The sequence below is a fragment of the Adiantum capillus-veneris genome, chromosome 24, assembly GCF_014529385.1.
Source record: "Adiantum capillus-veneris isolate H3 chromosome 24, ASM1452938v2, whole genome shotgun sequence".
Taxonomy (NCBI): domain Eukaryota; kingdom Viridiplantae; phylum Streptophyta; class Polypodiopsida; order Polypodiales; family Pteridaceae; genus Adiantum; species Adiantum capillus-veneris.
The window spans coordinates 50272890-50286297 of record NC_140954.1 but is presented as its reverse complement, the minus strand read 5'-3'; the positions used below and the strand labels follow the sequence as shown (position 1 = coordinate 50286297).

At 42.7% G+C, this 13408-nt stretch overlaps 1 protein-coding gene across 1 annotated transcript; it reads left to right on the top strand.

The window, feature by feature from the left end:
* The first annotated feature begins 1636 nt into the window (after positions 1–1636).
* On the top strand, positions 1637–4882 carry LOC147426356 (pentatricopeptide repeat-containing protein At3g26782, mitochondrial-like). The gene has a single exon (XM_086498731.1). The coding sequence runs from the start codon at positions 1752–1754 to the stop codon at positions 4383–4385; it is 2634 nt and encodes an 877-aa protein (XP_086354857.1). The 5' UTR covers positions 1637–1751; the 3' UTR covers positions 4386–4882.
* The last annotated feature ends 8526 nt before the right edge of the window (positions 4883–13408 follow it).

Below are 13408 nucleotides of genomic sequence, written 5' to 3'. Positions count from 1 at the left end.
TGCTATCTTGGATATTTGAGTATCCTCTTGATAAAAATATTAAGTTCAAGGCCCATACAATAGATGTGCAAGGCCTTTTAGTTCAGTATCATGCTCTCTTGGGATTGCCTTTTGAGTATCATGCCTTGATTTTCAAGACTACTCGAGAATTTCTAAGGTCTAGTCGGACTGCTCTAGGCATTTACATCAAGCCAGAGATCTTTGGAAACCCTCTCTATGACATTAAAATCTACGCCTATGTATGTGTATCAGTTTTAGATGGAATTGTGCGAGAACTCGAACACCATGCTCTCATAGGCACTTTAGCCCTAATTCTTGGAAAGTTCATATAACATTTTATTTTAATTTATTTCTCTCTCTCTCTCTCTCTCTCTGGTTTTTTTTTCTCAGTGGCCATACATGGTTATAACCTTGTGGATTCCTAGGTCACCTTCAGATAATTTATTTTTATCTCAAATTTTTAACTTTATTTATTTTTTTCTTTGTCTATCCTTCTCTCTCTCTCTCTCTCTCTCTCTCTCTCTCTCTCTCTCTCTCTCTCTCTGTGGGTTTTTTTTTCTCAGTGTCCATACATGGTTATAACCTTGTGGATTCCTAGGTCATCTTCCGATAATTTATTTTTATCTCAAATTTTTATTTTTTTATTTTTTTTCTTTGTCTATCCTTCTCTCTCTCTCTCTCTCTCTCTCTCTCTCTCTCTCTCTCTCTCTGTGGTATCAGTGGCCATACATGGTTATAACCTTGTGGACTCCTAGAACTCTCTCTTGCCCCTATTTTTTATTTATCTCACTCACAATTCTCTCTCTCTCTCTCTCTCTCTCTCTCTCTCTCGTATCTTTTATCATGTCTATGGTCACATGGATGTACTCTTTTGAGCACATTACCATAACATTTCATTTCATTGGCATCTCTCTCTTTCTCTCTCCCACCAATTTTTTTAATTCTCTTTGGTCTTTTTTCTTCTTCTTCTTCTTCTTCTTCTTCTTCCTCTCTCTCTCTCTCTATGTTTGTTTGTGTGTGTGTGTATGTGTGTAGTATGCGTGCGTATATGTGTGTAAGTACCCTTCAAATTCAGTTCATTTTCATCTCTTTGTCTCGCTATGTGTGTTTGTATGTGTGTGTTTTATTTCTATGTGTGTGAAGCCTTATGGTCAATTTTGTCTCTCTCTCTCTCTCTCTCTCTCTCTCTCTCTCTCTCTCTCTCTCTCTCTCTGTGTGGACCCCTGTGTGTGTGAACATGTATGGATGCAATCTTCTGGTCTCATAAGCCATTTCACTATTTTGAGAAAGTTAATACCATTTCAATTCACTTTCACCTCTCTCTCTCTCTCTCTCTCTCTCTCTGTCTGTTGTACTTTACCGAGCACTGGGACTCAAGAGCAGGGAATATGAGCTTGCAAGGAATTTGAATTTTGGTCGTCACCAAGCAACTAAATGTACTTGAAAGCCTGGTAGAACCGCCACCATGCTTCAACATACTCATTTGAAGGCGTCGTTAAAGTGAGCGTGTGCTCTTTCTTGCCAGCTCAATTTTTTTTTTGTCTCAAGCCTTCAGCTCGCAGCTACCGACACGTGGCAAGGGTCTCACAAGTGCCATATTATGTTAGTAGATATGGAAATAGAATACAGATTCTATCATCGCCTGCCGAAAACGTTTCTCTTCCCCATCTCAAAAAAAAAAAAAAGTAACAGTACGTAGTCGCGAGAGCGTGCTTAAACACAGAAAGACCGAAGGATGATCGGCGAAGAGCATGCTCGCATGGCTCGGCGCGGCGCCTCGCAATGTTGGCAGAAGCGCTTCTTTGTCTGGCAAGGCACTATTGTTGAAAGAGGGGTTTCCCGCCACGAACCTCCTTGGCACGGCCACTCAAAAAGCCCATTCTTCTCTTTATTACACAGGAAAATGCGGAGAACAGCAGACCCATTTGAGAATGGTCGCAGTAAACGTAGAATCAGAAAAGACCCATTTGTGCGCACACACTGAAAGTATACCCGAGGACAGGAAGGACGTCAAAGTGCACAACACTCCAGAATCACTGGCAAGGGCGCTGGATAAAGTGCAGCTCCCTTGTAGCCGTGCAGATTTCGCTTTCCTTGCTGCTCTCTTGCGTTTGTGCGGAAATATGTGTGCATTGGCCCAGGGCCAACTGGTACATATCCACATTATAAAGTGTGAAGCTGATCAAACTACATTCTTGCAAAACGTTCTGTTGCAGATGTATGGCAAGTGTGGTGCGGTGAATGATGCACATGTGGTTTTTACAAAAATGCAGCAGCACGATCAGCATTCATGGAACTTTATGGCCTCAGCTTACACCCACAGTGGAGAGTGGGATCTAGCTTTGGAGATCTTCTATCGATCGCGCATTCAAGGGTTTATAGTGAACGAATATGTCCTCACTAGTATTATCTCAGCTTGTGCTGGCAAAGAGGACTTGAGACAGGGGAAGAATGCTTATGCTTGCTTAGTAGATAGTGATTATGAGGCATCGGAAGCAGTGGGCAATGCTTTGGTAAATCTATATGGTCGGTGTCATTGTCTTGATGACATGTGGACTGTGTTTAACAAAATAGTGGAGAAAAGTGTGATATCTTGGTCGTCAATCATCATGGCTTACACCCGACATAATCTTGGAAGAGAGGCAATTTCCCTCTGGTGCCGCATGCAACAGGAAGCTATTTTGCCAAACAAAGCAACAGTTGTTGGTCTTATTGATGCATGTGCCAACGAGGCTGCATTGCATAGAGGAAAGCAAGCGCATTGCTGCCTTTTGAGAAGCCTTTTTGAAAATGATGGCATGGTTTTGACTACCTTTATCAATATGTATGGGAAGTGTGGTGATATGGAGAATGCCTTGAAGGTGTTTGAGCGGTTGCAAGAGCACAGTGTAGTCTCATGGACTGCTCTTATGGCAGGTTATTCTCAGCATGGAGATACCAAAGAGGCTTTTGAAATATTTGATAAGATGCAACAGAATGGAATTACACCCAACGAGGTTACGTTTGTTTGCATTCTTGATGCATTCAACAGCCAAGAACTATTTGAGAAGGCTAAGCAAATGCATGCTTGCATCAAGCACAACGGATTTGACACGAACGTTGTGGTAGGGACTGCTCTGGTGAAAATGTATGGTAAGTGTGGCAGTCCAAGTGATGCACGAGCGTTGTTTGATGCGATGCCACAGCGCAGCCTTGTATCATGGAACACTATGCTATCAGTCTATGCACAGCATCGCCATGGGAAGGATGCCTTTGAGCTGTTTAGTTTGATGTTGAGGAGGGGAGTAACCTTGAATCAAGTCACTTTCGTCAGCATGCTATCTGTATGTGCAGACGAAGGAGCTGTGATAAAAGGCAAGTGGATGCATGATCAAGTTGTACGGCATGGCTATTTCAAAGATGTCGTTGTTGGCAATGCCCTTTTAAACATGTACACCAAGTGTGGCCAGGTAAATCCAGCGCAGAACGTTTTTGAAAGATTGTCTGAACGAACGGTCGTGTCTTGGAACACCATGATTCCTGCATATTCTTACCATGGACATGGTAAGGAAGTTCTAACAATGCTTCGACGAATGAAGAAGGATGGTGTGCACCCCAACCTAGCGACCTTCAAAGTTATTTTATCTGCTTGTGGCCATGCTGGCCGTGTTGACGATGCGAATGCATGTGTGAATGCCATGAGTGAGCTTTTTGGACTAAGAGCAGATACAGAGCTTTATGATTGTGTCATTGATCTTCTTGGGAGGACAGGAAGACTAGATGATGTTGAAGAGAAAATTTCTCTGATGCCAGTGCAGCCAAGGCTTGAGTCATGGCTAATGTTGTTGGGTGCTTGTAGTAACCAGGCTGATTTACAACGAGGAGAATATGTTGCAAATCAGGTTTTTGAGATGTTTCCGGAGTGTACCGCACCTTATGTTATCCTTTCCAATATGTATGTGGCTGCTGGTAGGGACTCAGATGCGGACAGGCTTCTATCAAGGATGAAGTCAAAGGGCTTGATGCAGTCGGGAGAGTGCAGCTACATTGAGGTGGATGGAGTGGTGAAGGAGTTTTCTTGTGACAACCGATTGGACCCTCAAGAGCAAGAGATTCACGATGAGTTGGGCAGGCTGGAAAGACTAGCTGCTGATGCTAATTTTAAGGCAACGTCATATGGAGATCTTGCTAGTGATAATACCTCTTGTTATCATACTGAAAGGTTGGCCATAGCTTTTGGCTTTTCATGCAAGAGTTCTCTGTTTGTTGCTAAGAGTGCTCAAATGTGCTCTGAATGTCATGTGTTTTTGAAAATCGTCTCTAAAGTCTGTGATAAAGAAATCATTATCAGTGATTCCACGGGGGTGCACCGCATGCAAGATGGGGCATGTTCTTGTGCAAATTGATTTAAATTCTCTGCCACTTCTTTTTGGTGTATAGCGTGTGGATATTGTCGATTATTTGTGTAGCCACATAAACCTAGATAAGCCTTAAGGATTTTGTATCAAATATAATGTGTAGCCCAGCGATGGGGTAACCTGCAACCAAGACATGTTGATGCTGGAAAAATTAATGAAGGCTCTCAGTTTCAATGGAAAGTCTCAAGCGTTTACTTGAAACACTTGGGAGCTCCTGTTATGTATGTGGAAGGCCTTAAATTACGCTAAATTGAGAGTTCTAATGTTCTCACTCCCAGGAGGTTGCTGCAAGTAGCCGACGCTCCCATCTGCGTTTAACCATAGCTATGGCTGTGTCGTTGGAATTGTAGGTTTTCAAGAGCTGGCAGTGCACGAAGGAGAAAGTGTTTCCAGCGGAGGCTGCACCTTACGATCTTCTTTCGTGGTACTTCCAAAAACATTACATGAAACTGAGGCGATCAAGCGCTTGGATTTAGACACCTTAATCTTGTGAGTTTTCTAGTTTGGCACTGCTGTTTGTTGCCTTCATGTGCAACATTCTGGGTCCTAGTTTATTAGATCATCTCATGCATAGGCATAGTGGGTGTCTGTGATGGTATCTTACAAGCTTTTGAAGCTATTAGCAGTGAGCATGTGATAGAATGAGCTCATGGAGAGGGATGCATACGAGTGACTTCGTCTTGCAACCTTCATCTTGCTGTCCAGGATGTTGTGTGTTGGAGTGCACTGATTGCACAATATGTCCAACATGGTTGTGGCAAGGAAGCTTTTGGCTTTTTTGGACAGATGTTAAATGAAGTCCATTCCTCAAATGCAATCACTTTTGCATGCGCAATGGGCAAGACATTTACGTGGGCAAGAAATTTGGTGAGAGTGCTAGGGTAAAGGGGCCAATATAAGGCCCCTTTAAACATCGGGGCCAATAGAGGGACATTCAATTTGAATGATTTGATAGATTGACATTTTTCAATGATATTGACACGAAAAGATAGTTCATATCAAGCTCTTGTCATTCCCAATGCCATCCCAATCATAATTTCCATACATTTTGGTAATATTTTCCATTTACTTTTAAGGTGGCCTTGTTTTGGACCCCGGTCCATTATTGGCCCCTCTACCCTAGTTGCTTGGCATTGCCTTGGTCGACATGCAGGCAAAATGAGACGTCCTCGGTGACTCCTCACAAAGCATAAAAAGAAGTTAATACACCTCAAGGCACCGTTATACATGTTACAAAGAACTTCAAAGTGTGCGAGGATTGCCATGCTCCCCTGGTGGTAGAAAAACAAATGACCTTGGTTAAAGGTTCTTTTTGAAGGGCTTTTGGGGTGGAGATCACTATAGAACATTTGGAAAGATCGTCAAGTTTCATGCAAAACCTCAATTTTGGGAACTTGATTCAAGTTTCATGGGATGCTTGTTGTGTTTAACTCCAAAACAAGATGAATCTCAGCACTTCGCAAATACAACAAGACTATGAGAATAGTTGTTTTATGCCACCACAAATTGAACTCACTTCTATTAAAAGCAATTTACTTGGGACAACTTGTAGATCATGGTTCAAAGTGCATCCAGCAGCTCTTCTATAACACAACATCCACGACAAACGAGAAGAAATATGAGTATCTAGAATCTCAAGGTAGCGAAATTCTCCTTGTGCAATTGCAGTAAAAAAACTCCTTCCAACACTAGAAGAGAAGCATAAGTCCGGCTCCAACACTGGAGACGACAAAACAGGGAGGGAAGGGCACGTTCCCTACATGGTTATTTTAAAAGTGGAGGAAGCTATGCCACCTCCACACCATACATTCTAGGGCATCTCGTGCAAGATATTGATGCATTTGCATGATATTGTTATGTTTTTGGATAACAATATCTTTAAGTCGAAGGTTTTTTCTCCACGACACCTTCTATGCTTTTGCAAGTCTTATACATCTTTAAATCAACTAGAGAAGGAGACAAATCCAACAAAGAAATGGTATACAAACACTCGCTCAAGAGGTTTGAGAAGGGTTCAAGAAGAGATGTTGCTAAGGACTTGAGGACCTTAAGCTTTAAAAAAAAGTTACAAGAATCATTTGATGACCAAAATGTTGTTCATTGTCAAAAGGAAGAATGGTGGAAGACTCAGAAGAGATAAGGATGGTACATTATTGTGGTCCATGAGCTATTGGTGGAAGTCAGGGAAGATATGACAAGATGGTCACCACATTAGAAATGACCCGTTGGCACAAATTGGAGAAGATATGATGATGGCGATCGCAGTAGACATGATCGACACATTGATGGGGATCGCAATAGACATGGTCAAGATGATAGCACAAGTGAATACGACAACCAACATGATGGTTGAAGACTTAAAAGAGATGAAAATATTTGTCACACTAGATATGAGCTGTCGGTAGAAATTAGAGAAGACATGATCATGGAGATCACAACACACATGATCCGACGCATTGATAGGAATTGCGATAGACACGATCAAAATAAAAGCACAATTGAATACAATGTAATGGAAATGGACTATGAACATTGAGGATAGCGGAATTAAGAAAACTACAATGAGCATTTCTATGAGAATACTTTGAGAAAATAGAGGGAGACTTGATTAGAGATAGCAACATAACCATTATACCTAATTAACTTGGCATGAACAATTCGTTTCAAGAGAGAGAGAATTAGAGAAATTGACAACAATTGAGGACCGGATTTATGTGGAGCCGGTCCCCCCTCCAAAAGGCTTTTGTATTATCGTTTCTCCCATAAAGAGAGACTTGGTACAATACAAGCTTTGTGTTCCTTGAGACCTTGATGGTGCAATGAAGATAGAGAGCTTCATGTACCACAATTATGCCTGTAATTGTGGTGCATGAAAGCATTAACTTGTCCCCGGCCTCAGTCCCAAGACCTCAAACACCTTCAAAGATGGAGAGAGCTAGCATGGAATGAGGGTAGGGAAGAGTAAGTAGAAGTATTCTTACGAGAAATAAGTAGTGTCCTCCCATACCATTACTCATAGAGCTTAGCATAGCATAGTAGCATAGTAATGGAGACGAAGAAGATGGCAAGCATAGCATTGAAGCATGGCTCTTTGTTGGATTTGCACTCCATAGCCAAGAGTGTTGGTGTAGGCTCTTCAACTTCTCAAGCTTGGAGAAGGAGATGGAGTTCTTGCTCAACACACCATGAGAATGCGTATGTGTGTGTAAGTAGGAGAGAGAGAGAGAGAGTATATGGTCAAGCTACCCCCCTCCTTGCTTGGATCGACCCCTCTTCCTAGATCAAGCTTGAAGTTGATTGGACCTTCTCTAGACTAGCCAATCACATGCATTAGACATATCAAGCAACCATGGTATCATTTGGACAAGTGTCCTCCTTCCCTCTTCGAGAGAGAGGACTTGAAAAATGCTTAAACAATTAATTAAATAAACTAAATTCTCATTGGACCCCTTTAGAGGTCAACCAATAGGCTTTAGGCACTACATGAGGGCAGCATGTGTAGGTTCTTGACATGTGTCCTTATTGCCTCTTAGGTTTTGGGCTTGCCTTGAGTGAGAGTGTGTGTGCTCTCTCTCATGCCCCTAGCTTTAGGGCTCGTCTCCTTGTTGTAGGGATCATGTTGACTTTGGAACACCTCACCCCTTGAGCACCTTAGTCATGAAGCCCTTCAAGCACCTTAGTCATAAAATATGACAAACACCTTAATCATCAAGCTGACAAGTACCTCAAACACCTTAGTCAGGAAGCACGACAAGCACCTCAAGCACCTTAGTCAGCAAGAACGACAAGCACCTCAAGCTTGGGCTGGGTTCCCACCTTAAGCTCAGCCCTAGCTTGCCTAAGGTCCTAGGTCTAAGGACTTTTAACACTAACCTTTGGAGGTCTTTAATGAAGCTAAACCTAAGGTCTTTCAAGCTCCATTATCTAGCATTGCTCTTTGACAGACCATCTCCCATTTGGACACATTCACTTTGGTCCCGTTGCTGAGATAGATCCATAAGCACATGTCTATATTCTAACTCTTGTTCCTGTTTATTATCCCACATTAAATGATGATTTTAATATGAGAAATCTTTTGGCTTAGTTAGATATTGTATTTTAATATGAGAAATATTTTGGGTGGGTTAGATATTAGATTTTATGACATACAATAACCAACACGATTGCCATCACAATAGACATGAGCGACACGACGATGACAATCAACATGTTTGCGAGGCTGGTAGAAATCACAAAAGATCTGAAGATGCAGAATGCAACAGACATGATAATGACAATGGAATCATGATAGACATAAGCGTGAGAGGCTAGAGCGGATGAAGAGACCATGAGAGAGAATATATATCAATGGATGGTAGGGGTGGCTATCAAAGGACCCTCATAGAGCATAACATAGATACAATGGATATCATGACAGTGATGACCCTGACAAACATAAAGACCACAAAAGGAGCTTGACCATGCCACTAGGATGAAAGAAGAGCATGAACTTCAAAAGTAGTGGTGATGGTAGACATATAGTTGCTAGTAGTGACCTCGGCAGTGACAATGATGATGAACATAAGGACCGAAGTAGGAGGAATGGAAATGTTAGAAACCTTAACTCTTGTAAAAGGCATCGATGATAGGAAGTTGTGTGTGTGTGTGTGTGTGTGTGTGTGTGTGTGTGAGAGAGAGAGAGAGAGAGAGAGAGAGAGAGAGAGAGAGAGAGAGAGAGAGAGAGAGAGAGAGAGAGAGAGAGAGAGAGAGCTACTACACCTACTTGGTCATCACTGAGGTAGAAAAGAGAGAGCTCAGCTACTCATTGGTCCCTAATTGGAGTGGTTCTCTATAAAACTCAAGGCTTGTCCCAAAGAGACCGAGTTTGTGTATATATGTGTGTGTACGGTGTGAGCCTACGAAAAGACAATATAGCAGATTCAACCTATCCTAAGAGCAAGATCATCAGAAGTAGTGCAAGTAATGGTAGACATGATAGCAAAAGTTAATGCGACAGTCAACATACTAGCAAAATTTATAGAAGGGATGATGATGGAGCTTGTAGGAGACAGGATCGATGCATTGATGGGTATTACATGGTCATCTTGATAGCATAAGTGAATGTGATATTTGATGTGATGGTAGAAGTCTCAGAAGAGATGAAAATGGATATCACAGTAGACACGGGTGACCATGGATCGCTTGTATAAGGATGAAATCAAGCTTTGGTGTTAGAAAATAGTTTGTCCTTGACACCACATTGGATTGGGGTTTTTATAGTGAAAGGAAACTCTTTTTAAGTGGTTTTGAAGAGCTAAAAGTGAAGAGGAAAATGGATTTCTCTAAACATGCAAGGTTGTAAAAAAAGTTTTTTAACGTTTCTAACAGTTTATGGGTGGGACCTTACAACAACGTGGGTCTAGACGGGTTCATGATAGGAGTTTCCAAGATTGCTCATGCGGCAACTTACTGCTGATGGGGGCTTTTCACAAGCCAAGCTCCCATACCCCTCTTCTCTCGTCCCCACCCCATGAAAACCCCCTCTTAGGGAGGGAGTGATAAAAGGCATTGGAACATCGCGTCGACCAACAACTACGACAACCACCATTCCAACACCTCCACCGGCTCTTGGGGTAAGAGATGACCAACAAGATATGTTGGCCCATATTACTGACCAATTGCAGAATTTGTCTGTCCACTTAATACAGCAAGGGAGGAGTCAAGAAAGAGATCAAGACCCTGGAAGAGCACGACGACAAAACAGGGAGTATCATTGCTACAACTGCGGAGAAGACGGTCACAGTATGTACTACTGTCCCAAACCACGACAAAACTATAATAGACGAGGTAGGAGGAACCAATTGTCACCCCCTAGAGAAAGAACACCCCCACCCCAAGCACCAACCCCACCAACACAAATTCTACGACCACCCCAGACACCACTACAAGCATCCATTCCACCTCTTCCACCAGCCCCACCACCTGATCGCCCTGCAAACATCATAAGGCTAGAAGAGAAAGGAAAAGCCGTAGTAGTGGATCCACCCAGAGCAAAGGAGAGGGACAAGGGTAAGGAGAAGGTAACCTTTTTAGAACCACTTGAAGCCATGACTGTGAAAAGAGCTAGGAGGGAGAAAGCTACACAATCAGATGATGAGAGAAGCATGAGAGGAGAAACTAGAAAGAGGCCATCCAGGCCACGACGGAAATTGGGCATCACCGACTTCCAGCTAGGGGAAAGTTCTAAGCCCTATAATCTAACATTGGATGTGGCAGAGCAAGGACCGAAGATTACATCGCCACAGCTGCTACATCTTGTAGCTAAAGTAAGGCGACAATGGTCTAAAATGGTAAGTACAAGACGCTCCAAAACAAAGGTAGCCGGAGCAATTTCGGGATGCAACATGGATGACATCCTTCCAATTGTCGACGTAAACATAAAAGGAAGGAGGGTTGGAAACACCTACAATGATGGAGGTGCACAAATCTGTGTAATGAGCGAAGCTATGATGCTTCGATTAGGGCTCGAGGTTGATAGGCCTTCTCCATGCAAGGCAAAGATGGCAAACAACGCAAAAGTAAAGTGCGTGGGTGTGGTAAGTGCCGTGAAAAAAAAAGCTTTCAACACTGAGGTAGAGGTAGATGTTTTTGTAATGCCTACTAAGGGGGAGGGCTATCCACTAATTTTGGGAAGGCCATGGTTGATGTCCATGAAGGCAAAACAGGACTGGGGTACTGGCCTTCTGCACATGACCGGTAAGAAAGGGGAGACAATCTACTACGACATAAGGATTGGCAAGCAGAAGCAAATGAATCTGGAAACATCGGCAGATGAAACCACTAGCGAATCTTCCAGTTTTAAGGAGGACACTACATCCACCGACGAAAGTGATAGTTCCATTGATGTGATGGGTATCATTATGAAGGATCCACAAAGGGTAAGCACAACTGGTGATCCATCACCAAAAGGGCAACCTAATGAAGAGGAGAGCAAATCACCTGGCGTAGGAGGAAGTAGGTTGAAGGGTATGTTGTCTACGGAATTAACACTTGAGGAGAAAGATAGTTTTTGCAAATGTTGATGGGATTTCCTAACCTGTTCATGGATAACTATGAAAGAATCACAGGCATTACAGTGGTGGAACATCATATTAAGTTGAAGGAAGGGGTAAAACCAGTCGTGCAAAAGCTACGACGACTGGGGGTCATACAAGAAAAGGCACTCTTGGCCGAGGTAAGGAAACTGCTGGAGGCAGGATTCATCTATCCTGTAGAAAACTCAGAATGGGTGTCACCCGTAGTGGTGACGCCTAAAAAGAATGGTAAGTGGAGGGTCTGTGTTGACTACAAACCACTAAATGCAGCTACAAAGAGAGACCACTTTCCTCTCCCTTTCTTGGATGAAATTCTGAATGAAGTAGCGGGTTTTGAATGCTATACCGTCTGTGATGGTTATTCTGGATACTTTCAAATACACATAGCCTTGGAAGATCAGCTAAAAACCACTTTTATCATGCCATGGGGTTGTTTTGCATACAGGGTTATGCCATTTGGTCTCACAAATTCACCTGCCACATTCCAAAGATATGTCACATATGTTTTTCAACCGTTCTTTGGAACATCCATAAGAGTGTTCATTGATGATTTTTGTATATATAGCTCCCGTATTTCACATTTAGAAAAGGTAACAAGCCAGGTTGCAGAGACTAGGTGGGCAATTAAATGTGGATAAATGCCACATTGGGGAGAGTAAAGTCATTCTACTAGGTCATGAAATTTCAGCAAAAGGTATCAACGCCGACCCAAGTAAGGTGTCCGCACTCATAGCCCTACCTTCACCAACGACCGCACGTCAATTGGTCTCTTTTCTACAGAAGGTGAGGTACTTAAGTAGATTCATACATCTACTATCACAACTTGTTCTACCACTGCAACAACTCACTCAAAGATCAACTTTCACTTGGGACGAGGAAAGAGAACATCACTACAACAAGGTAAAGGAGGTCTTAGCCACTCTGCCAACTATCTCACCACCTAAGTGGGATGATAAATTCTATGTCACCTCAAGTGTTGGTGATGACTCATTGGGAGTTGTGCTACTCCAAAAGGATACGACGACATCTTTCATGGGGCCAATCTACTTCTCTAGTCTTATGATGACAGCAGGAGAGAAAGGTTTCACCCATGTGCAACACTTAGTCCTAGCTCTTAGATTTGCAACTACAAAGTTTAGGTCATATTTGCTGCCTAAGAAATTTGTGATTCTAATCACGGATGAAATATTTCCCTATGTTGTACAACACATGGATGTGTCTGCTAGGATTACTAAATGGCTAGTTCGTCTGCAAGAGTTTGACTACACGGTACAGGTAGAAAGCACGACAAGGGCAAGTTTGGAGGGGCTCATGACCTACCAAGTCTTTGAAGGGAAGGAGAAGCAATCTAAGGAAGGAGAAGTCCGATTACCTCCAGTACCACCGATGGTAGAAGGAGCATACTCTCTCTACTTTGATGGAGCCTACAAGCGAGCGTCCGACAAAGCAGCTGCAGGCATAGTGGTCTTTGATGACAAAGGTACAAAGGTATTTTCGTTAGGCCAATTGTTAGATTCACATTCTAACAATGAAGCTGAGTATGCAGCACTAACCAAGGGTCTACAATGGTGCGTCTCGCAAGGTGTACAACGCCTTAAGGTATTTGGGGATGCTCTACTTCTGGTAAGGCAAGTAAATGGAGCATGGACATGCAAGAATCCTAGTTTAAGGACTCACTTAAGTGGTGTAAAAACCTTGTTGGGTAAGTTTGAAGAAGTTCAAATACACCATATCCCAAGTGCTCAAAACCAAGAAGCAGATGCCCTAGCAAGTGAAAGACTACAAGAAGTGGTGGTTGGAGCAATAAAACTAAAGCTCCCTCTATTTCAAGGCAGTGATTCCTTGCCTGACATCATGCATTTTTTGGAAACAGGGAAATGCCCATCAGATTTAGCAAAGGGACAGAAGCAATGGTTGATGTGGAAGGCCACAAGGTAT